This window comes from Athene cunicularia (assembly GCF_003259725.1).
Source record: "Athene cunicularia isolate RWA chromosome 7 unlocalized genomic scaffold, athCun1 chr7_part1, whole genome shotgun sequence".
Classification (NCBI taxonomy): domain Eukaryota; kingdom Metazoa; phylum Chordata; class Aves; order Strigiformes; family Strigidae; genus Athene; species Athene cunicularia.
The window spans coordinates 38,236,745-38,262,829 of NW_020799107.1; the positions used below are offsets into that span (position 1 = coordinate 38,236,745).

General features: G+C 37.5%; 2 protein-coding genes across 15 annotated transcripts in view; both read right to left on the minus strand.

Annotated features, from left to right (window-relative positions):
• Window positions 1-26,085, minus strand: part of WDSUB1 (WD repeat, sterile alpha motif and U-box domain containing 1) — a 127,832-nt gene that overhangs the window by 66,132 nt on the left and 35,615 nt on the right. The window lies entirely within an intron of this gene.
• Window positions 1-26,085, minus strand: part of BAZ2B (bromodomain adjacent to zinc finger domain 2B) — a 108,154-nt gene that overhangs the window by 39,208 nt on the left and 42,861 nt on the right. For 9 of the 14 annotated variants that reach the window (XM_026852211.1, XM_026852206.1, XM_026852204.1 and 6 more), the window contains exons 3-12: window positions 24,074-24,235; window positions 22,319-22,512; window positions 15,971-16,177; window positions 14,914-15,312; window positions 12,014-12,623; window positions 10,435-10,731; window positions 8,069-8,129; window positions 7,415-7,523; window positions 7,040-7,141; window positions 910-1,120 (exon numbers count right to left, since the gene is read on the minus strand). In XM_026852211.1, the coding sequence (XP_026708012.1) occupies window positions 910-1,120; window positions 7,040-7,141; window positions 7,415-7,523; window positions 8,069-8,129; window positions 10,435-10,731; window positions 12,014-12,623; window positions 14,914-15,312; window positions 15,971-16,177; window positions 22,319-22,512; window positions 24,074-24,235 (2,352 nt within the window). The remainder of the gene's footprint in view (window positions 1-909; window positions 1,121-7,039; window positions 7,142-7,414; window positions 7,524-8,068; window positions 8,130-10,434; window positions 10,732-12,013; window positions 12,624-14,913; window positions 15,313-15,970; window positions 16,178-22,318; window positions 22,513-24,073; window positions 24,236-26,085) is intronic. The other 5 variants (XM_026852213.1, XM_026852212.1, XM_026852210.1 and 2 more) reach the window with 2 other exon arrangements.

Below are 26,085 nucleotides of genomic sequence, written 5' to 3' on the forward strand. Positions count from 1 at the left end.
TTCTCTCTGTCCATGTGTCCAAAGCACCCTAAGAATATCTATACAGAACAGTAGTCTTTGCAGGCAACAAGAGAAAAAGATGCAAAGAACCACATAAAGAAAGGCACATGTACTGTTAGCACAAGGGCACTATGCCGTATGCAAGATAGCTACCCAAACATGTCCACAGTCAGCACATAAAAGAACAGTTAAGTTAAAACAAATGTCCTGACTCCCGGTCTGTAAGAATTTTTCATATTGGATTAGAGGCATTCATTAAGTATGATATGGTTATGGACTAAAGAACTAAAATTCCAAAGTCATGTAACTGATGTTTATTTAAAACCAGGCCCTCATGCTTTTGATATACAGCAGTACTTGGTACCATGGAAGTTCTACTGTCAGCACTGATACTACTTATTATAGGATCCTATGCAACCTTATGAGTATTTAAATCTTGTCACTATCAGGGATTTCACAAAAAAAGTATTTTCCCTGGAACAGCCAAAAGCTTCACATAAATGCCAACTTCAGTGGTTCTCAATTTCTATTCCAATTTCCAGGTCCACTGTTGTTTGTGCTGACACAGGGGAAAACAAAAACCTGTTAATTTTTGAGAATTTAAAAAATACATCAGTGGTAACCACATTATGGGATGACTGCTTTTTAAAATTTTATAAACCTAAATAAAGGAACTATAGAGTAAGCTCTTACATGCACATTTATATACACACTTCTTCCTTTGAATCCTGTCCATTTACTAACCTTGAAAAAGAAGAAGACTTCAACAAAAGCATGTGACAATTTCCAAAATAAAATGTTGTATACTAATATCCTAGTGAAACACATCACTCCTCTTCAGAAAAGCCATTATATATACTCTATATACTAATGCCCTCTTGTTCATGAAAACAGTAACGTACTACTTACCTTGAGCCTGCAGCTTTCTTAAAAGCTTTGCATCAGTGTTGTCTAGAAATTCAGTGCTACCAACATTTGGAGGTCGACCTTTGCGTCGTCTCATTCTTGACTCCTCTCTAGAGTGCTGTCTGTCTGGATTTGGAGGTCGTCCTCTACGCCCTTCCATAGCTCTGATACGGGGAATGACTTCCTCTTCCTTCAGAAGACACCACTGCATACCCTTTTAATTGACACATTTCACAGACAGGTATTACAAACACAGAATAAAAAAAGGAAAAATAAATCCAATACACTTGAGAACATGAACAGCAAGAGTGGTGTTCTGTTTGGGTTTTTTTCCCAAGTAAGTTATATATATAAAATATATGAGAGCTGTGATGTACTACTGGGGTAGAGTACGATGTTTTGCTGGTACACAGAAGCTATATATTGCGAGCTTATTACTGTGAACTTTTGTAAATCGTACTACTATGCAAGATTTTGAAGACTATTCAGTGACATACAGTTATTACCTAGCAGGTATGCCCCCTAGCAGGTTATTCTTAATTATTGCTGACAAAATCATTTATTGTTCAAGACTCTAAAAGGTGAAATAGATTCTTCCTTATTATGTAAACTCAAAAACAACTATTCTGCTTTCACATAATCCACTGCTCAACGTGCATGAAAAAAATGCATCAAAGCTACAACTCATGGCTTCCAACTGTTGGTGTTTACAGAAATTCTGACATACATAAACAAATGCAGTAATATATTTTCAATTATTGCTTTCTGAGGTGTTGTAGATCTCAACAACTGGTTAAAAAAAAACAGAGACTCATTTTAATCTTGAAATTTTATTTAGTACAATTTATTTCTCCCCTCACCCACTGCAAGAAAATTAATTTGACTGCTTCAGGTTGGCACATAGAAGTTTATAACTTTCAAGATTCCATCTATCTGAATTAAAAGTATATTCTCTACAAAGTATTCAGCAATACATTCAACCTTTTCTTTCACTACTGATACTTTTTTTTTTTGTGCAATCTCAAGAACAAATACTGCAATACTTTGTTAATACAAATACTCAAGTTGGTCCTCATATAGAAATAGCTTTACTTTAACTGATAAAAAATAGAGCTTATTGCATCCATTGAGCAGAACAGGAGCACAGCATCTGATCTGGTTTGACTGAACATGGGTATTTCCAAACTGTAACATTTTTTGAAAAAGGGGGGGGGGGAATGTAAGCGAAGTACCCTTCAGGACTACAGGACTACTCCATAACTTGCCTTAAATAGGTTTGTAAAGGACTTTGAAATTGTCTGCTAAAGTAAGAATGAAAGTTAATAACTTACAAAACATGTTAATTAAATATCTGTTCAGAAAAAATACATTTGCATTACCAACGTTTTCACTTCTATATGTATACAAATACTGAAATTTGCTGTACTATAAAATACTTGTTATTTGCTTATTCTGACAATTTATCTTTTAATTCTTTCTCCGCATCCTTCATAATTAAAAGGTTTTAATACAAGATCCAACAAAATAATGGCATTTTGTTAATGAAACATTCAGATTCTAAGGAAGTTATTGGTATCTGCAACGATACCTGTTTTGGAAGTCTGAATCTCTGCCACTAAGACCATCCCAAGATTTCACTTACACTTAGTTTACAGATGCTCCAGAGGGCTTTGTTATTGTCATTTTCCTAAAAACAAGCCATTCAGAATCTTGACCGTAACACTGTATATACAATGCACCATTAAGATCTTTTCAATCCAGAACAGTTAGCTCTACCATTTAAAGAGAAGTTAATTAATTTTCTGTCTTCAAGAGTATTATTTAAGTGTACTATTTCATTTCACTGCTTAGTACCTGACTTACATTTTATCACAGGTTGAGTCTGTTGAGCAACGTAAGCTAGGTTTGATACTGTACTTACCACCTACACCAACCTCCAACCCGGGAAACCTTATCCCATAAACTGCAAGTGCCAGAGGAAAAAAAAAAAAAAAAAAAAAAAAAAAAAAAAATTAGATCCTGCAGAGGAGGTTGCTCTTGCTCTGTGTTTGTATTTCCTGTCGTTAGTGATACTAATGATAACACATACGTGGAAAATAAAGATAAGAGGCCTACAAGATCATTAGTGCCACAGAGACCACTGGTGTATATTACATTTTCCTAATGCCTCCCAAAAGAGAAACCAGAGGCCATCAAATTAAGCTAATCAGAAGTTCAAAAAGCAAATGGAGCTGGCACTTCCAGAACGGGGAGGAGAATGTTTAATGTCCTGCCAAAGGACATTGTGGATGCCACAAGTTTCCACAGGTTTAAGAGAAGACAAGACAAAAATAGCCCAGAACAGATCCATTAAGGGTTAAGCAGGAGTTAACGGACCACCTATATTCTGTGCTCACTTATCTTTAAAATCTGACCCAAAGTACATTTCTATTGAAAGCACGTACAATCTGATATTCGTTGGATTTTAAATATTCCAAAGAAAAAATATGGGGGTTGTGATCCAGCACAGGAGAATCAGGGGCTTCCATGAAATCCAAGCTTCACTACACAAACATTAGAGAAAAAAACAGGAATAACACCGTGAAATAACTTGTGGTTTATTGTTGAAACTAATCAAAGTAAGAACTTAATTCAAGTTCTCACTTCAGGCATCTACCATCTATTGCAATTCTACACTGCAGCCAGGATGTTTACCAAAGAGGCCCCAGATAGCTGTGTGTGGAGGCAGAATCAAGATCCAAGCCTGTTAACCAAACTAATGAACAAAACCATAGGCATTCTGCAAGAAGCAGACATCTTCATTAACTGCAGTTTAGATTTGTGAGAAATAGTTAACAGCAAAGCTTTCTTAATTTAATTGCAGAACAGAATAGCACAAACATTTTAAATTCCAGTTTCTAGAAACAGAAGCTAGTAATTACCGCTACATGACAAACGTGTATGACAACTGATTTTATAGCTGGCTGTACTGTATGATATTTCTACTGCATTTGTAATAAACATTTTAGACTTCTAAATATTTATTCACAGAATAAGTCTCTTAAGTAAACAACAGTAAGCTTAAGAATTGGCTTAGAAGAGGCAGACTTCATGCCTTATAAAGATGCACTGGATTTGTTCTGAGGCAGCACCATAACCAGATGCTCTGAGAAAGTCTTAATGTACACAGGAGTTACATCACACTAAGAAGATTGGGGAAAAGTACTTAAAGCACTTTCCTCCTTGCCCATTCTTGAATCCAGATGACTTCCTAGGCAAGCATTCAGTGGAAGAATTAAAAAAATACATTTACAGCTTTATGCAAAATCGTATTGAGGAAAAAAGTGCATGCCATGTTTACCATGACTTTATGATTAGTCCCAGAGAGCTATATCCAGGTTAAAAAGTCTGCATTTTGCCCCTACTGTTATTTCACCTTCAAGTAAAATGGATCTGAATGGAGCTGCATGAAGAGTCGACATTTCTCCAACTACATAATGACGCTGCAAAGGGAAGGGCTGAGAGCTGGGACTGCTCGGCCCGGAGAGGAGAAGGCCCAGGGGATCTCACCAAGGTGTCTTGATACCTAGAAGGAGGGTGCAAAGAGGACGGAGCCAGGCCCTTTTCAGAGGTGCCCAGTGCCAGGGCTAGAGGCCACAGGCACAGACAGAAACACAGCAGGGTCCTCCTGAACATCAGGAGACACTTTGCTACCACAAGGGTGACCAAGCACTGGGACGGGTGGCCCAGACAGGGTGTGGAGTCTCCCACCATGGAGATTCTCAGCAGCTGTCTGGACATGGTCCTGGGTAACTGGCTCCAGGTGGCCCTTCCGGAGCAGGCGCCTCCAGGGGTCCCTTCCAACCTCAGCCATTCTGAGCTTCTGTGACGGAAACTCTTGCTGGTTTATATTAACCAAAGCCAGCCAGATCTTAGGGCACAGGTCAGTATCACTCCACAACACTCTCTTCCACCTCCTACTTGAAGCAATATTCCTATCCATGCTACTCGAACTCATAAGGACCCATGTCCTCTCCCTCACCCCAAATGACATTCACACCCATCTTTCTAAATCACAGCAGTTTAAAGCCTACAGGTTCTGCTACTGAACTTCCATGTTGGGCAAACTTCCAACACTCCTCTAACCCTGCTATCTGATGGTCCACTTCCGTCAGATACACTTCTCTGTCAAAGCAATTAACCACTGCTTTGAATAACCCATAGTTTCTGGTTGCTTGTGTACCATGAGAAACACAGGCACTATCAGAAGGCAGGTAATCCATGGATTTTTGGCTTGCTATAGGCAATTCTTCAATATAACTGATTTAGTCCTTCGATAGTTTCCTTTGCATTTTGTTCCATCTTTGAGCTTTGTGAAACTTACCCAATCACTCTGGATAGGTGCTGCATGTCTCAAAAGATGACAAATATATAACATAGAAAGGGGAAGAGTAACCATGAAAGGCTATTCAGAATAATTGAAATTACAGCAAAAGCAGAAATAAAATTCCTGGAATTACCTCCAGACATCCATGAAGATATAATAATCACGTACTGGTTTGATGCTGGACACTCAAAAAATTTCAGTAAAAAGGGTGTAAATTCTCTTCACAAAGTATCAGCATCACATACTGTTTTACTAAGTGCATATTATCAGCCTGAGTGCAGCTCAACTGTTTACATCATAATCTTTCTCATTCAAAATCTCATGCACAAAATGCAAATACATTTTAGCACATCTGAAAGAGCTGCCCTTGGTCCCTTTTTTGTTTTACAAGAAAACTCTTTCTTTTGTCTACCCAAGTTGCAATGAACCTACCGCAGACTACACAAAACTGAGACGTACAGCCACTTAATATCCTTACGGCCAGCCTTGCCTAAAGACACCTGCCCTTCCCCATACCTTCACTCTGAAGTCTTATCGTATCCAAGAAGGGCAAAATCTGCAAATCATCTCATGAATTAAAAGGAGAAGAAAGAGGTGACTAGAGAAGGGGACAAGTCTAATGAAGCAATATGGGCAACAGACACTAAAAAGGTAGACAGGGTAAGAAGAGAGCAGATAACCTGACATTACATTATCTTCACAGTATAAGGAATTATTTCAATCAAGCCATTCCGGTACATAATGAAGTTCACAACTACATAAACTTTTAGTTGTTTTATAAAGGCCAAACACGAAGAGGGTTTAGCAACGTTTTTACGCCGTAACCCAGGAATAGGGAAACACCACCTAGAAGTAGTTGCTTACTATGAACTCAGTCTTTATTGCTTTCAAATTTACACTATGTAAACATTATGTATTTCTAGGGGGTATCAGAAGGACATAAGGCTTAACTAGAGCCTGAATTCAGAAGGACATAAGGCTTAACTAGAGCTGAGAGCGTGATGTCTGTCCACATTCCCGCAGTAACATATTCAGGAGACTTATCTTTTAAAGAAGCAAATATATTCACTGACAAAAGCCAAAAAACTTTCATGCACATCCTGAAGAAATGGCAACTTGACGAAAATACAGTAACACAGTATGACACAAACACAGTTTTCTTTTCCTTAAAATTCTCATTTTTCTTATCCTTGTGTGGTTTATCTACACAAAGTCTAAGAGTTCTACCACTGTAAAGTATAACTGGTATAACTCAGGATTCCTTGCCATAAAAATCTCACGCTTCAGGAAGCTCAGATAGTATTCTTGATAAAAGAAACACTTGTATTTAAACATGTAATTTATATATATTATGCACACGAACACATGAAAAGTTTGTGATTTAACACATAAACATAAACTGCTATCAATATTAGGTTTATACAGGAAAGGCAGAAATAGAGTTTAGTCAGAAATACGTGAACAGCGACAAAGATAAAAGGTGTAGGTCAGTTCTTTTGTACTAGACAAATCCAGGCTCAGAGCCGATCATGAGGCATGCTGAACTCCTGCAACTTCTTAATAAAATCAGTGAGGGGAGCAGTTTTCAACGCTGCCCAGGATCAAGCTCTCAGCATCTAAATATAACTACTATTAAGAAATACGCACAATTTTTAGAGAGAATTAGCTAAAAACAAGCAATGCTTCAGACTGTAGCAGAAATTACTTCACCTAAATTTAAGTTAATGTTCCTCGGATCAAAGACTTTACTTTTTAAAAAGTGGATACCTGCGGTCCATCTCTGGCTTCATAGAAGTCACCCACTCCTATTTTTGCACTGAAGCTGAAATTGTCCCTTGAGATATCCATTATTCCATTTCTGCTGAGATACTGAAAAAATCACATATTTTTCCACTTCAGCTTATAAATAATTACAACCCAGCTTTGATGTATAGCTAACTTTGTGAGTGTAATGTTTTGCATATTCTATCAAAGGGATATGCATTTATAGGAGATCAAATCAGCAACAGACTGAGATACATTACACCTCACATCACAGGATATTTTGAAATAAGTATCTTTATTGGAGGGAAAAAATGGCATTTCTTAATAGCAAGCATGCTTCGTAGCATCAGAACACAGAATTTTTAAAAAGGAACGTACCTTTACTACTTCAGGATACTGTCTCAGCTTCTTTCCACAAGGTGCAAAATACGCTACTTCGCCTTGAAGACGACCACCAAAGTTTCTTATTCGGGTTTCTCTTTGCCAGCTAGAGTAATATGAAATAGTTGCATGCAACAATACACTTTTTAAAAAAACCAAATAATTAATGTTGATTTAAGATTTTTACCTAAAAGGAAAAAAGGACGTATCTAAAACTCAACAAGAGTATCATAAACCAAATAGGCAAAACCAGAAATTGTTATTATGTAGGCTGTCCAAACTCTGACTATATATGGATTTATTTATATCAAGCTACTTACAGACTACCAGATTTTAAATGGCTTACAATTGTATTTCAGGGAGTTATGTGGAGTCTATACTGGCTCAGATCTCGCCATCGGGATTTCTGGTGGCAAAACTGCTAAGACATAGATCATTTGCAAAAGAGCAAATTTGATGCACAAAACCTAATATACTAAATATGCAGACACTTTTACAGTGATCCACAGTCACTGGGAGTTGGAAATCTAAGTCGCTGAAGCCCTTTCCTTATTATTCAGCCTCAAAAATGTTCAACTGTCATTTCTTTACCAACTGACTTTTGAAGGTACTATCTCCCTTTCAAGAGTATCAAGTTTGTACACAACCTACCCGTATTCGAGAGGAACACGCAGCTCCCGTTCATCTGTTACTCGTCGTCTTTTTGAAATACCTAAAACATAATTTCTGATTAATACCTCAGAGAACTTAAGAAATGAAAACATGTTCCTAAAATATACTTTTTATCCTTATATCATTTTTACACTCTAGCCATTACATATCTCAAGTATCAAGAAAATTAACATAACTATTCTCCCTTTTGAAATACATTTTCCTCTGTTTCCTTTAACCTCTTCTTCTAAAATTTGTAAACAGAAGAAAACCAAATTATGCCATACTCATACTCAGCTGCTTGCCTTGTTTGGTGCTCTCAGATATTGCTAAAATAATGCCTTGCACACCTGTTTGTCTCTCCTAGTCCATATTTAAATTTTTTCAGTACAGAGATGAAAATGAAAGCACTCTACTTTAAAAATCCGTAATTCTAAAAGGCTCTGCCTTCAAAGAACATTGTGTATAGATTGCAGTCAACTGCCAAATGCAGAAAATCTTCAATATTATTCCAGCTTTTGGTGCTAGTCAAAAGACTGGATCAATAATACGATAGAGACAATTGTCAAATATGGGGTTTTACAGAGTGCCAAAGGCTGGTACTTTTCTCAGGCCTCTTTGAGAGCACTGTAGGACATGGACTGTGTTCACAGACAAACTTCTGGAAGATGCGTTTCTCAAAAAAGTCATTTGGACCTCACGTAAGGAACATGACATATCCCTTCCCCATGGTAACAGACATGAGAGAGCATCTTTACCAGACTGAACCTCGCAATGTGTCCCCGACCTGCAGGGCCAGGCAAGGGTTGCAGGGTGCAGCAGCACAGGGCTCCAGTGGACCTCCTGCGTGACCAAGCAGCAGTGCCAGACCTCTAAGGAAAGCACTGGGGAACTGCTCCTGCCTGACACCAAACCCCTGGGCACACCTCCACCCTCTTAAGTAACACAGTCGTTACTTCTAATAGTCACAGTGGAGGAAGGGAGACTGCTTGTCCAAATACAAGTGAACTGAAAAAATGAGTTGTCCAGTGAAAAAGAGATACAGAGAAGAAAAATAAGACCTTTTTGGTGACTGACCAGCTTTAGGTAAAATGGACACAAAAATATTTTGATTGGATTATGGTGATTCTTACTAGGAAAAAAAGTACTACACCTAAAAACAAGGACACAAAATTAATTTATTCTACCTCCTACCTCCATAAACAGACAAAAATCCACTATCAGCATTTTCAAGGCATCATAAATCAACACAGATTCCTGAGCAAAAAAAATTAACTTTGCATTTTAACAATTGGATTACTCCTAATGTATGGGAAATCTTTTATAAACTGTGCAATTAATAGGTTTGTTTCTGGGAAAAATATGAAGTAGATTACATTACACTACTTCAATGTTAATGCGCTTGATGACATGGAATGAAATTCCTATTCCACTGAATACAAATATAAAAAACAATTTATGAGCGGATGTCCCCCTTTAAAATCTACTTACTTGCATGTTAATTAAATATCGAAGTAGTAAATATGCAATTTCATTTAATTGTTACCATGCAAATTAAGTAGTGTGACTTTCAAAAATGCATTCCTTTCTGGAGCAGTAGTAGTTACTAAATCTTACAGTCACCAAATGAAGGACTGTAATAAAACAATGTAACATCAAGCAAATACTGCATGTCCTTTCTATGAACTTTTTAAAAAGAATTCCTTGCTCATAATCCCTAAATTCTACTGAGAATTTTGAAAGAATAATTAAGTTATATTTTAACTAAACAGCTAGTAAATTTGTTGAGAAATGGGCAGAAACAGAAGATTCAGAATGCAAAGTATAATGTAGAGAAATTGGAAATAAAAATTACTAGCTTAGAATAAAATGGTAAATAACAAAGACTAAATAGTTTTCATATAATAAATATCAACTCTGACTATTTCATCCTACCTCCTTACAATAATTATATGAGCTAAAATGTCCTGGACTAAGTGTATTGTTCAGGTCTTGAGAACTTGTAGTTCTGCTGACTGGTTTTAATGTCTGCTGCGAACACCCACGAGAAGATCACAGAACCACGACACAACCCAGGCTGGAAGCAACCGCAGAAGATTGTCCCGCCCAACCTTTCATGGGAAAGGGAGCCGAGATGAGATTATCTGGCACCCTGTCCAAACACACCTTGAAAACCTTAAGTGATGGGAACTCTACCGCACCTCTGGGGAGGTTGTTACCATGAATGATTGCTCTTACTGCAAAAAAAATTCTTTCTTTTGTCAATATATTACTTGACACCAGTGTCTAAGCTACTTTCATAACTACTTTTACAACACATGCCACTTAGATGCTATGCTGTTCTATAACAAAAGACATTCAGATACCACAGTGTGTACTTGGTGTAAGAGTAGATGGTGCTGTCCCAAGAAAAACCGCAGGCTGGGACTCGGGACATAAGGCAGCTGGCGCAGAGCTTGGGGTCTTTGCTACTTGGAGATTAAGCGGGGTGGAATGAGCTGCAAGACCAATGGAAGAGCTCTTCACAGAGGATGACGTTTTATTCAGTTTCAGTGGAGTTTTTTCTCCCTCTGTGTCTGTATCCGATTCATCTTGATCTTTATCATCCTCATCATCTTCATCCTCAGACCCTTCTGTATCTGACTCAGAATTACTGTCAGACTCTGTTTAAAAAAAGTGTGGCAATAGGCACATTATGACTTGATAACTATGGCAAATACATTTAAATTCTAATGCTTGCAAAGTCTTTTGTCTTACTAAATAAGCTTTTCTGACTTCAAATTTTTAATAACATCTCCTGAGTATAAATAGAAGGCTATAATTAACTACCTAAACTTTAAAATGACTACAAATATGACAGCATGAAGTAATTCTGCATGATAATGCACTGCTGTTTCAGATGAAATTAGTTGTTTTTCCATGAAGAGATGAGAGACAGAAGCTGCAGTATTTTAAGAGACTGTTTATCCTACAATGAGCTACAGCTAAGTACATGAGCCCCGTGAGCCAGGCAGTGGTTGAACTCTACCCCAGGAAGGGCACCTCACGGGTTGTGAAGTCTAACATGAAGACGAAGCAAACAATGGAGCTGGGTACAGGCTGACCAGTGTCAGAACTGAAGTGTGGCAGTCTGGGCAAAGAAAGAGTTAGAGTAAAGGGGAGACAGGATAAGGAACTGAAGATAGGCTACAGCTGTGAGGGGGAAAAAAAAAAAAAAAAAAGAGGATTGAGTACAGGGTGTGTGGATGAGAGGGGGAAAGAGAATGATGAAGGTGGAGCTGGACCGAAGGGATATCAGCACACAGGGGAGAAAGGAGTGACTGGGAGTACAATCAACTCTTTAAACAGGCCTTGCCTGTCTGAATTGCACTAGAGCTTTTCAAACAGTAGTCTGGGCGCTATCTGTGAACACAGCAGCCCTTAAAACTGCCCTGGTACTTTGCTCTAATGTTGTTCATTGACTACTGTGCTCCTGAATGAAGCCCAGAAACATGCTTTTCTGGCCACTCTTGACAATGTGAAGGCCTTTGTTTAGTTCTTCTCTGGCTGGGGAAGCCTGTTCTGCGGATGGGCTCTGCCTGCCAGAATAATTAATCATTAAGCAGCCCGTTCTCTCCATACCCCTCCTTGGGCACCTTGCCACCCAAGCAGTACATGAGCTGCAGGCTGGTGGCTGATCTGGAAGGTTGAGGAGCAATCTCACCAGGACAGCTGAAACTGCACTTGCCATGTGACCAAGTATCAGAATACCAAAAACATGATTTTGGATATGACACAATGGGGAACTAAGAGCCACATGCTACTTTCCAGGGTATCTGTAGGACACTGTGTGGGCCATGCTGCCCCAAAATTTCCTACCCCTATTTTAAAATATGGTGGAAAATGCATATTTTTAACACTCAAAAAATAAAGTTTCTGCTTTTCCTATTAAAAAGGTTAAACCACCTGATTGGCTATCATCAGAATCATCATCTTCATCGTCCTCATCTTCATCTTCGTCGTCGTCGTCATCATCATTTGAGTCGTCAGAGTCCTTACTGCTGGGGGCATCTGAGTCTACCCCTCTGAACTGCTCCACCACCAGTTTTGCAGAATGAAGGCGGTGTTGTGTTTTTACTGCATTTACTGCATTATTGCTGACTGGTTTATCCTTTCCTGAACCAGGTAACACAGGAGAGGTAGAGGGCATAACAGGTGTCCGGTTACCAGTTGTTTTTTTCCCACATGCACTCAAGTTTACTGGCAAAGAAAAGGGGGCACTACTAGAAATGGCTATGCTTTCATTGATCTTGCTCTGGGATTTCAGTTTCATAGTAAGTGCAAGAGGAGCCTCCTGGATGACGCTCTGAATAACTCCATTGGGTTGGTGATTACCTAAAAGTGCATTTGTCAGGAATGGATTAGAATGGTTGTTTTCCAGGGATGTGAGTTTTTGATGAGCTGGTGAACTAGATGTTGGTTTGGGGCTTGACAAAGCTGCAATAACCTTCTTCAGGTTCTTAGATGATTCCTGTTTCTTTAGCTGTGCTGCTGGGAATGTCTGTTTATATTGTTCCTAAGGAAATAAGACAGAGGAATAAAATGTGCATTTTTATTTTTCTTAAAGTATTGAGGCAGGTGAACTCTATGAAATCTTAAACATCTGCTAAGCTATTTTTATTACGTCCAAAGTAGGTGCTAGTTAGCTACAACAGAAGAGATGAGTAACTACAAGTCATGTAAGTCTCTTTCATGATTTTCACTGTAAATCAAGTAGGAAAAGACAAACTGAACTCAAGACGAAACTGATCTAAATTATGCAGGGAAGCTTTTTCACTTGCTACATCACTCTAGACAGTGATTTTCATAAAGATATTAAGCATCTTGGAAAAAAAAAATTTAAAAGAGACTACTCTTATGTACTGGCATAGGAAAACCCCCTTTTCACTCATTTCAGCATATAAAAAGCTCATTAGTGAATGTAAAACTAGCTGCAGTAATTTGTTCATTTTAAAGCACAAGGTTAAATACAACACACCAGTGGCTACAGTACTAGCAGAAAACCAAAAGAAAGCTCCTAGCATAGAAAATTTTTATCAAAAAACCCATGGGGAAAAAAAAGGAATTACTCAGAAGTATTATGATATGCTAGTTTTTAAACTCTGAAAAAGCAGTACCTGAAATTTATTCAGGTAAAAATCAGTAGTGACTCAGAAATGTATGTAAAGCTTACACTGTCTTTAGACTCAAGATTCTTCCAAGGAAAAAGAAAAGAAAATGCATCATCTTTGATGGAATAAACAGAATGGATAAAGATGGTACATTTAAAAACCAATGTTTAAATATTAAGTCAAATACAATACAGTCTTGAAGTTACTAACATTTAAAACCAACTATGAAATTATGAGAACCTAGAAAATAAATAATCACACAGTGCATGTTTCCAGTAAAATTTTTAAAGAAATCAAACCACTAAATGGGTGATGTATCATCAGCTAACGACTCATCATCTGAAGTCTGACAGCAGAATCCTCTTCCAATGGTAAAGACGTATGTTTTCATAGTTGTAATTTATTTAACCATTCCAGGTAAATGACTAGCTTATTTGAATTTTACAAAGTAACTGGGAGATGAAAGGAGAAATAGTGTTTCTCTTCTGGTCTAGGAATAAAAACTACATTAGAAATATTTTTCAGTCCTCACTGAGGACTGAGTTAGCTGTGAATCAGCATTCAGTTTACTCTTCACCAACACTATTTAGTTTAAAACAAATTTTGTTTTTAATAATGAAAACTGCCTTGGTAAATGTACTTATATATATATATATATATATAAAAATATATATCTCTGAAGCTTCAACATTTCCAAAATGCTAGATTTTCTTCTAATCCCCATACAAATCTAACAGAAGAGAAATTATGAAAATTCATCTCTAGTCACCATAATCACCACTAACTGAGAATCTACAAAGAATTTTTATAAACTACAGAACTGTTCCAACAGACCAATGTGAACATGTTGTAGAGTCCTGACCAGTAAAAAGGAAGATCAAATTTACTGTCAGGGCCATACTGAGTTTTAACAGCTATCAGTATCTGAATATCCTTCTGTCTTTATAGAGCAAATAAACCCCAAGATTAAATCAAACACTTTTCTTAAAAAGGCTTTCAACTACATTATTTAATATTAAACTAGGCAAGTTTAATTACCTTGACATAAAACTATCCAACTTGAAATAAAACAAAGCCATGCTTCCGTACCAGATCCGGAAAGTACCCTATCAGCATTCTGACTGAAACTAGGAGCAGCACAGGAAAAATTTCCAGGCCACACAATTTACCTATGAGTACTTTTCTTATTTTGATGTTGATTTTAACTGCACACTTTCCTCAAGAGATGCATGACAAACACCTTTGCTTTCGTTGTGCCCATTTCACTGTCCTCTCACCAGTACACGAGTGCTTTCAGCAGAGCTGTAAGTTCACACTACGTGAAGAGCACGATGCTCAAGCTTGGTGTTATGTGACAGTAAGTTGTGTGTAAGATTACATCATGTATGTATCAGGGTATGCACATACACCACCAAGCAGATGACTTGTCTCCAAGAGAAAGTTATGGAATAGTTCAGGGAACTTTAAACAAACAAACAAAACACCACCACAGTTTATACAACTTAGTTAATTTACATCTCATTTAGAAATCCGTAACAACTCTAAAAACATGTCAAAAAACCATGACATGAAAATCAATATACATATAATTTTTAAACATTATATTTAAAAGTGCTTGATAGCACAATGTTGTATCTTGTTAATCAGGCAATGCAGATTACAAATAATTTTAAAAACCAGTGATTTTTCACTCACCCGTTTTGATCTTACATCGCTGGTCAAAGAGATAGATTCTTCCGAGGTATTTTTATTCCCTGCTTTGAGTAGATCAGGGGAAGGAACTATGAGTTTTAAATAGGTTTCCTTTTTGGCTTGATGTACCAAAGACAAAGGTTTCACATTGGGAACCAATCCCGTAGACTGTATTACACTTGTGTGTTTGTTCACAGATTCCTCCTTTGCCTGAGAGCTTTGGAAAATAAACGGAAGCTGCTGTGACAAAACCTGAGGCTGCTTCTGCTGGGACTGGAATGATGAGTGGGTCTGGGAATCAGACACAACAAGAGGTATCTGCTGGTGTGTTCTTTTTTCTTGGGACTTTTCATGTTTCTGTCCATCAGTTTTCATATCTGTTACGCCACTATGCACTAGCACCTGTAAAATAAGTATTTTTGACTATTGATACAGATCAGTTAAAGATCCTTTTTTAAAGAAAAAAAAGGTGCATCATCAGTCCCCATGAAACAATTACACTATTCTTGGCAGAGGATGAACAATAATAATTTTAAAGTCAATCCTGTAGTATAGTTATTGTTTAGGGGTTTTCTCCCCCCAGATAGTTTCAGCATGTGAAGACAATACTTAGTAGAGAAGGAGTATTAAACCATGGTTGGTTTTAAATGTATTTTTGACTGTAAACCCAAGAGGATACCCAAGATTCCAATCTTGACTAGAAAAAGTAACCACCCTACTAGGAAAAAAGCAACTGCCAAAGGAACATCCATAGAAAGATGAATTTCCAATTCACTATTGGCACACAGCACTTAAATTTCTTTGTATTTCCCACTTTATAATCAAAAGTAACAGTGTACCGTTAAAACACCTAGACCATTAAGAACAACAAAACACACACATGCATGCACACAAAGGAAGCAAAAAATCCCCAGAAAACCTTGAAGCAAACTCAAAAAGAGCATTCTTAGCATTCATTAGCATTCAGTTAAGTAACTGCTCACTGGTACAAATGCACACAGGTCAATTCTTCACAAGCAGCTTTCAGTGCAAGACTGAGCAGCAGAATGAGGTGTCATACCTTGTTCTTGTTTTTACGATGTGCTTCATTTTCAGAATCAGATTCATCATCTTCACTCTCTTCAGCACTCTGGTCCTCCTCCTCCTCTTCATCCTCCTCTAGATCATCAGAATCACTACTACTTATGCCTTCACTTGAGGTGTCTGAAGAAGAGCCTGAATCACTGTCGCTGTTACTAGAGCTTTCCACTGCTTTTTTTCTTGGCTTCTACCAGGAAGATGAATGCTCTATTAATGGTTCAGCTTTAATCGGTTGTATCATCATATTATAACACATAATCTTTAAAACAAAAAGCAGTAAGAATTTGGAGTAAAGTGATCTGCAATCCTTGAACACAACTGACTGTCTCTGCATAAGACTAAGGAAGTGCTTCACAAGAGGATGAAAATTAAAAACTGGTCAGAAGGTTCCACTGAAATATTTTTCTGACCCCCCACACCGGCAAAACAGTTGGCATCACTACCTTTCAGAGCAATATATCAAATTTAGGCCTACAAAATCAGCCTAGAATTCAGGTCTAGCAAACTTGCACAGAATGTATTGCTTCCGAAAAAAAAAAAATTAAACCAAAAGCTTTGTTGCAAGCTAACACAGGAAGAACAATACACATTAGATTTCATGAATATCTTTCAGTGACACTTTCATTTAACTATGTTAAGTTGTTAATTTCACAGTATGCGCTGCTCAGAAATGTGAGGTTTTGAGGACAGAAAAGGGTAGGCTCATCAAAATGCTTCTGGGATTTTCTTCTGAAAAATGGACCAAAATCTGCTGAAATACAGTGACAACTATACTATATTGAAATTATTGGGAAGAACACATTTAGAGACCAGAATGGGAAAGTAAAAAAACCCAAGACATAAGAATGGAGAAAAAGGTGTAAAAAAAAAAAAAAAAAATTTAAAAAAAAAAAAAAATCAAAGGAACTCCAAAATGCTGACACTGCAAGACCAGATTTTAAGCTGCAATGGATGAGAAAAGTTAGCTTTTTGAGGAGCTAACTAAAACTAACATGTGTATTTTAAAAACAAACCTGAAGGAACTGTTATGATGGTGGCTATGCGAGAGAGACATAAAAGCATGTATTACTGCACTGAAGTGTATTTAATCATTACATAATGTTCACAGAATGATGTTGGAAAGCAGAGAAACATGTGAAACAATATTACAGGTGTCAGGCCACAGAAGTAGTTGTCTAGCATCTAAAAAGAGCACATGGAGTCACTGACTGAGGTTAAGGTAAGGTTAAAATTAGTCAAAAGGAAGATAGATGGACAGCAAAAATAGAGGTGACCGGAGAGCGAAAAATTTGCAGCAATTCTAGATAACAATGCAGACAGGAGCATCAGAGAAACAGTGCTTTAGAACTGCAGGCTTTCTTAACAAAACTCTCCCCAAAAGTTCAAATCTATTTTTTTATGATAGGTGTATTATAAAACAAGAGACTAAAAAGACAGAACAATTTTATGTCAGAAATTCTTGTCTTAAGAAGAAATTCACTTAAATTACTGGGAGAACATAAATTTATGTGTACTGTTTTGGGATGGCGCTGTGCGGGGATCGGGGAGCGCAGCAGCGCTGCTCCCCCAGAGCTCTGCTAGTCCAGGCCTCGGGGCTGTTCTGCTTCTTGCCCTGCCCTGCCAGGCAGCAGCCCGGGGAGGGGGCACAGCCGGGACAGGGAACCCCACCGACCCGGGGGCTGCCCCACACCGCCGTGCTCAGCAATAAAAGCTGGTGGAAAGGCGGAGGAAGGGCGGGCGGCCGTTCCGAGTGAGGGCTTTTGCCTTTCCAAGCCACCGTCCTGCACGGCGAAGCGCCGGGGAGCAGGGAATGAATTCCTCCTCTGGCCTGGCCTGCACTGCAGCTTTTGCTTTCTCCACTCAACTGCCTTTACCTCAACCCATGAGTTTTCACACTCCTGCCCCTCGATTCTCTCCCCACCCCACGGGAGGGAGCAAGCAGCTGCTGGACGGGGTTAAACCACAATAATGTGATTCAATTTACTTTGTGAAATAGCTGTGAAATGTGGAAGCTGTATGCAGATTAAGTCTCATCTATTTGTCAATTGGCTTCTATCTATTGTTTTTCTTAAGATAGGTTCTCTTTATCAATTCCTGTGAACACAGTAACACTTCATATCATCACACCTACCACATACTGTCACATGCATTGTTTCACTGTTGGGAAATCTCAAGAATTTAAGCGTATATATTTGGATTTATTGTTTCACGCTCAATTCAGAAAGGTGTCACTTGATACTTTACACAACAGACAACAACATGAATGTATGTAGACACTTAAAAATAACAGATCTAAATAACTATGCTGGCCTATGGTAGGTCCTGTGTGTTTCATTACTGGTGTCCTTTACATCATTTAAGTATCTTCCTGTTTAATATTTGGCACAGATGCAGAATATTTTTTCGTGAAGGTTAAGATCATAAAATGAAGGACGAGACCACGATCTGAAGCAGTAAAAGTAACAATGCCTCCTGGAATCACATGTCTAGGATTCTATTCTAGTTTTTCCCCTTCACGGTTCTCTAACTATCTTTGTATGTGGAAAACACCCAAAACACTAAAATCAGAAATATCCAGTTTATTCACAATGTTGATGACATACATATTCATAACATCATCTTCTGAAGAGATGCATGTAACAGTCTGGAAAAAGGAGAGTACATCAATGGGTTTATAGGGTCTACTTTCACTCATCAACACTTTAAATATACCTTTACAAAGGTGTCAGCTGCTGTATCTTACAAATCTATCACTTCATACCGTACCAAGAAAGAAGTCAGAAACATTTTGTGAAAAAGAAGGTGGCAAGTGCCAAGCATCATCCACCACATAAGTCTCATTTCACAAAGAACTACCTCAAGTAACAAAAGGGACAGCTAATTTTGAAGCAAAATTTAGTATAACTTGTAAGTAATAAAATGCTTCAAAACAAACTATGCACTTAACTATATTGTGAAACACAAGCACTTCCCCAGAACTTTTTACTTCATAAATAGAATCTTCTGACATAGCTAAAACCAATACAAAGAAGTTGAATTAGGAGGATTCCACAAGAAGGGATGGCAAATTAGTAGCTTAGAGAAAATGTAATGATAGGGAAAACTTAAACTCATGCATTTAGTTGATATTAAAGGATGAATCTTGATAGAGAAGTTTCTATCAAATCCAGCATAAAAGGTAAAGCAGCTAGGAGGGGGGGGGAAAAAAACACCAGTAAACTGCAGAGAAAATAAATAATTCGGACTAAATCAAACCATGAAAGTCAGAAGGAGAGAAAGATAATTGTGAAGAAAAATTCTCTCTGTGAAGACATTTAGAGCAACAAAAAATACTTGAAAGAAATTATAAAAGCTTGCTGACACAAAATAGTCAAAAAAGAGAAGGAAAAGTACAGATCAAAAAGTAAGTACTCTTTTACTTCATTTGAAATATACTGGAAATAAAAAAAAAAAGAGAGTACTAGACCTCTAAAGATACATGTAAGACCAGGCAGGTATTTATAGAATATAAAAAAATATATATTATTTAGAAAAAGATAATAAAAGACTTCTCAAGAAATATGCTCGATAAAAAAATTATTATTGTTATATTTAAAAAGCAAATTTCACGCCGATTAGTTCCTCTACTGGCAAGAACATAGTCCTAAAAGTTGAAGCAGGAGTGGGTTCAATAAAAATAGAGTTCATACTTTGTTTTGGTTCACTGACTATTGCAAAACTGCTGGATGGTTATGCTAATTGAAAATGACCATTGTTCAGAAAGCAATAATCTAGACTGAATAAGAGTACCAAGAAAAGTAGGTCAACCTTAATGACCCAATGGGATAGTCCCACAAAAAGGTGACTAAAGTGACAGTTTCAAAATATTTTAGTCACAGCTCAAAGTACTGAATTTTATACAGGAAACACAACATTGTAATAGCCAAGATATTAAAGGTAAAGGATGTGACTACAGTTAATAACCCAGCATCCTGATGCCACTTCTGGAATCCAGGTAAGTAAATGCCCAAAAGCAAGAGCTCGAAGTGGATTCCAGTCTCACCAGTGCACACAATGGCAGGCGACTCTCTCTAAGCCACGTGAGACTCAAGTTCACCAGCTAGGCCTTCTTTCCTGAAGACTGTTGCTCTGCCAATATAAAAATCCTGCTGACCTTTCTCATCCCACAAATACACTAGTGCAATCAATAAAGAGGCAGTCAGTTTTACATTTCTTTTGTGAGACTGAAGCAGCACATTCAGATGAATGATTATTTATAAAGTGTTTCTGCTTACTCAGTTTTATCTTGGCCACAAAGAGGACAGGCTTAAAGGAAGACAATTAAAGTATGCTGAAGTTATCAACACTGTGACCAGCACAGTAAGGTAAAAGGGAAACACAGTTACCAAATTTTTGTATGTAAGAAACAAGTCATGAGTAGTATATCAGAACACCACAATGACATCTATGCTCAACAGACATGACATGATATGCCACAAATACACAGTGATGATCGAATATGTGACACAACTTTAAACTCAGGTTTCAGATAAGATTCGGGTTTATCGTTGCCTGATATGTAGAGCCCTCTGAATGATCAAATACACACCCTAGAAAAAGGAACTGGACGAGAACTTCTAATTACTACAACTTTGAATATCAGATGCTTCTATCAACTTCCAAGTTGTTTTTCCACATATTACAGGCAAAAAAAATTTATATTACACTCAGACTATACTTTAGGATTCCCTAAGACGGTAGGCAAAAGAACTAGAGTTCAACCAGAAGAAAACATCACACAAGAACTAACTCTTTAGATTTTCACCAACTGTAAAAACAGCGTGGTATGAGCTTTGCTTTTTCTTAAAAAAAAAAAAAATAAAAAAATTATCTCTCCATCTTCTCCTCATGTTGGGAGTTCTCATTTAGAGTATTTTGTATGTTTTTACTGAAAAGCTTGTTCAAATCATTACATTAACAAATACCAATTACCTCAAAAAGTTTCAGAGGAAAAGGAGTTAAGAATAAGAATTAGAAGGAAGTCTAGTACGTCAGCGTTTCAAGTAAGACCAGGAACAAACTCAAGTATTAGAAAAACTACTACAAAAACTTACGAAGCAAAACTGCTGAGAACCTGAAATTTATCTGTATTAGATAGATAATTTAAATGTAAAGATACAAAACTAAATAAATTTAAGAAAGGAGGTATGCTAATTCATTGAGTACATTGTTTCACAGCAACTCAGTATTTAGCAAATTGCGACTGGAGTTTGAAACCAGTACCCACATCAAAAGAAAATATCAAGACACAGAACTTATACTTAAAGACAAATGATAATATGAAAGAGAAGATAACAATACTGACAAACATCATGACTGAAATTTGAAAAAGCAGCAAAGAGGTGAAATTTTAAGTGATACCAGCTCAGTTTTATGAATAAGGCAAAGAGTCAAAAAGTGAACTGAAAAGCTTCTGTTCATTTACTTAAGATATAGACTTTTAGGGAAGGTATTTGGAGATATTAAAAGACAGTAATTTATTTGGTATTCTGTGTAACTGCAGTAAATCAGAAATACAGAGACATTATCTGGAAAAAGCTTTACCTCTGCACCACAGAAACAAAGCTTACATTTTGCATATAGATATCCAGGATAAAAGCAGAATTTTAGAAAGGAAAGAGCTATTTCTAGTATTTAAGCCTAAAAAAAGTCTAAGATTTCCCAAATACTTATAACTGCCTTGATACCTTCAAAAGTTATCAATTGTTGAACACATGAAGAATGTTTTGAGGGAAAATGTTCTTTAATATGTTAATGATTTCCCTATTGTCAATATATTAAACATCGTATCACTACACAAATTAACCGTTTTAGTGCTAACAGCTATTTTTATGCAGATACATGCAAACACCAACTGTCCTTTGAAAATGCCAACCTCTCACCTAGGAACACTCATATTTGGGAGCTGAATGTAATGCAATAACAGAAATAAAGCAAGCAACAGGCACAATTCACTCACAGGACAAAAATATAAATAAATACCAAGAAATAGAAGTATTTTAGTCTAGATGGCTGCCAGCAGGGAATGACTCCTAAGCATGTCATTCTAAGCATTCATAAGCATGTCAAAACCCCAAGACATTAAAAACAGAAAAAACAAACACAAAAAGAACAACTCAAAAAGCCCCAAAACAATCCAGAGACAAGGGTACAGACCGTGCTCTAATAAGAAAAAAACACAATATTTTTTACTGGGAGAGAACACTTAAAAATGCTGCTGTGTACACAATCAGAACACTTACCATGTCAATTTTTTGTCTGAATCAGAATGTATTTTCTGTGTATTTACCTTATCTTTGATTTTGTCAGCTCTGGTGTCCAAAAGCTGAACTTTGTTTTGCTCCTGGTTGTATTTGCGTCCTCCTGCTCCCGAGGTTACAGCTTTCACTTGTCCTGCAGATGTTGCAATGCTAGTGGATAGTACAGATGTGCTGATAGCAGACACCACAGTGGTACTGTTCCCATTCAGTGATCCATTTATACCTTAAGATGACAGATTTACAAAGTGATACTGAAAAACATCTGAAGTAGCAGATACTTCCTTTGAGGTGCCCCAGTCACACTAATCTAGCTTCCACGAACACGTAACAAGATACTAGACTGCTCACAAGTTACTCCCAACATATACTAAAAGATTTGTCACCAAAGAGTCGCTTCAATTTGCTCATGGAGTTATTTTAATTAAAACATCCAGAGCACCCATGACTTAAAAAACAAACACATTTAACCCTGTAAGGAGAGAAAAGAAAAAAATCTGAAATTGTCCATTTTTAAGCCCAAACTATCCTTGAGTTTATTCAGAGGCAGAAAAAAAAGATTCTGAAGAAAGAAGACAGAAAAATATTCATTCCAGTGAATATCTCTCAGAATGCTTTGTTTACTGTTTTTAAGTATCAACCAGCTCCAAAGAAAACCACATGAAATCCAAGATATTTTATCCATTTTGCAGTATGTAAAATTGAGGGGGGGGAGAGGGAAGTTGTGGGAAGGCCATTTGAAACAACATCCACATTCAACCTTGCTTATTTATTGGTCAAGACAACTACTGTTTCCTAAAAAAATACCCCTAACCACACAAACTTGCTACTCTGCAATTCCAGGACTGTTATTAGATTGGTCTTATAGCACGTATCAGGTCCTAAAATCTACCAAAACTATTTAAAAAAAAATTGCAGCTTTTTTTGTGAAACACAGAATGTAATATCCTGAGTACAAAGGGATCCACAAGGATCATTAAGTCTGACTCCTGACTCCACACAGGAGAACTTCAAATTTAAATTACAGATCTAAGAGCACCGCCCAAACACTTGTTGAGCAGAGACAGACTTGGGGCCATGACCATGTCCCTGGCAAGTTTGCTCACCCTCTTAGTGAACAACGTTTTCCTAATACCCCATGTGAACCTCCCCTGATGCTGCTGACATCCCCTCGCGTCCTGTCACGGTCCCCCAAGCAAAGAGACCAGCACCTCTCCCTGCTTCCTGCCATGAGGAAGCCATCGACAGGCCCCAGGTCACCCCTCAGCCTCCTCCCCTCCAAGCTGGACGGACCAAGTGTCCAACATCAAGCAAATGTATTTTACATCTTCTAAAGGTGTGCAATACCACTGCATAAAATACTGGTTTGAAATGCAAGTAAACGTTCCAACATCACTGAGCTATTTTCATTGAGATCCTGTAGCTGCAGCCATCCCTCCCTCCATGCCCCCCCCCCAACAAATAATTACCTGGTGACTGCTTCTTGTCTAGAGAGGAACGGTACTCGCTATGGAAGCAGGTGGCTTCCTAAATCAAACCACAAACTTTAAAAGAAATCTTTCCCCTACTACTCAGTCCCAGACAAACTATCTAAGGAAAAAGAGGGGAGGGTAAATTGTTAGTAGAAAGAGTATTTGGGTATTGAAAGTCCATACTTATGTATGTCTCACGCTCAGCTAACAGAATCAACTGTTTAGGAATAAATGAGAGGTAATGTTCAAATTCGACATCTTTCTGCACATGCAAAAATTCAATACAATTATTCCCTCTACAACCTTAGCCATTACCTTTTTCTATACTGCTCCGACTATTTTTTCCTGTAGTTCTTGAGTGGAATGAAGCAGGATCATGATTCTGTGCAGGAGGTGCAAACAGTGGTGGAATTCCCAGGAGCGGTGGGAAAAATGCTGCCCCAGGACGAGAGTGTGTGTCCGCTGTTCGCCACCATTCTGCACCGCAAAGAAAACAAAACCAAACTTCAGTTGTTCTAACAACATATTTGAACATTTATGTAAGCATGTTGCTGTGCATGACCTAGAACAGATTTACTAAAACTAGGGGTAAGAAGAAACACAACACTTCAGAACTTCATAAATGACATGAATTTCCTGCAGCAATTCTGGGCTTATGTCATTAAAGCCATTCTGGTAAAGATTAATGCAGTTTTATTTAAATGCATTCTGAAAATAAATACTTAATAGCTATGTGACAGTGATCACCCCAAAATGAAACTGCTGGTCTCAAACAGGATCAATATTCACAGGTCACTCTTCAACATTCATGCTTAGCTCAGCAGTCCTCCTACATCAGAACCATGAGAAAATACAACAGCTTTAGTCACCTCCGCAATCTCAGTCTTGGAATACTCCAAGGCCCCCCATCAAAAAACACACCTGAAGCAGTTCCCCATTAAATGGCCTATTTAATCTCTAGCTGCTCTGTAATAACTCTATACCCACTCTAAGAGGTTTGATACTGGATTGGAAAAAAAGCAGTCTCTATTTTTTTTCTGTAACATCCCTATTAAAACCAGAAACAGGGCTCATCAGTGCTGCTTGTTACATAAATTCAAGTGGTTGAACAAGGAATAAAGATTTATGATTTTAAAAACAATCTAATACTCTTTTTGGCTTTGTTGCTGTTTTAAACTTTAATCTTAAATGGTTATTGACTTTTGTTTCCCAGGACAGTGAACTTCAAATGAGTTGATAAGGTTCCTACAACTTTCATTTTTTAAAGTTCTTTACTGTAGCAGAAATTATTTAGAACATTTATGCAACCCTTATGTAATCCTTTTCTGCAGATTCTTGAAACTCTGCAAGATCAAACTAGCTCTATTTTTTTTTATAAGGCACTGCTGAGCCTAAACAGCCATGTTAGAGGCAAATATCCAGTGCACTGCTCTTATCATAGAAATGGTGTGCAACTTTGCATAGAGGAATTTCTTAAAAGTGTCACAGTCTTCTTTTATAATATCTGCTGCAGTAGCCACATCTTTTTGTAACACATTTACTTACTCAACGACTGAAAAAAAACCACAAAGCGTAATTAAAGAACCTTTCAAATCCTTTTGAAGGGAAAGAAACTTTTGAAAGATCTTATGTGTGAACATGTGTGTGCTTGGAAAAAAAAAAAAAAGGCAGCAATATTTTGTCAGGAAATAAAAATCTCTTCCAAACTTAAAAGTAACTCTCCCCATGAACCACCAATCAAAACAGAAATGACATCACATTAAAAGAAGCAGAAGAATCAGAAACCTACCACATAAATGCCATTGTGACAAGGGCTAGAAACATAAAACCGAAATCTAACAAGCAAATGCACGTTAAATAATTCAGGTCATGGAAGCAATGTTATGTCTTGGCCAGGTCCTACACTGGCCATACAGCTCTGTGAAGGTGTTTAAAGGGTAGTAATGCTAAGTGCTTTGGTACAGTTGACTCATACAAAAAAACCTGTTAAAACACTGTGGGTTTTTTGCCTTTTTTTTTTGCTTAACTCATCAGATTTGTGAGTATACCTTCCATTCCTATAATGAAAACTTTACTACACACATGAATATATATATACAGCTATACCACGATGATTCATTTCCCATTATGACTGCATATAGTGGACATACCATGAACTCTCACAACTGGCATGTACCTGTCACCATTTCTAGTCAAATCAAGCCACTGCTGTAATCTGATTCAAGGACAGAAGCAGCCATTGCAAGGACAAGGTCACACTCTATCATCTTCTAAAAGTCATGCAGGTTAGGAGAGGTGTCCAACAACTGGCGAAAGGCCAATGCTGC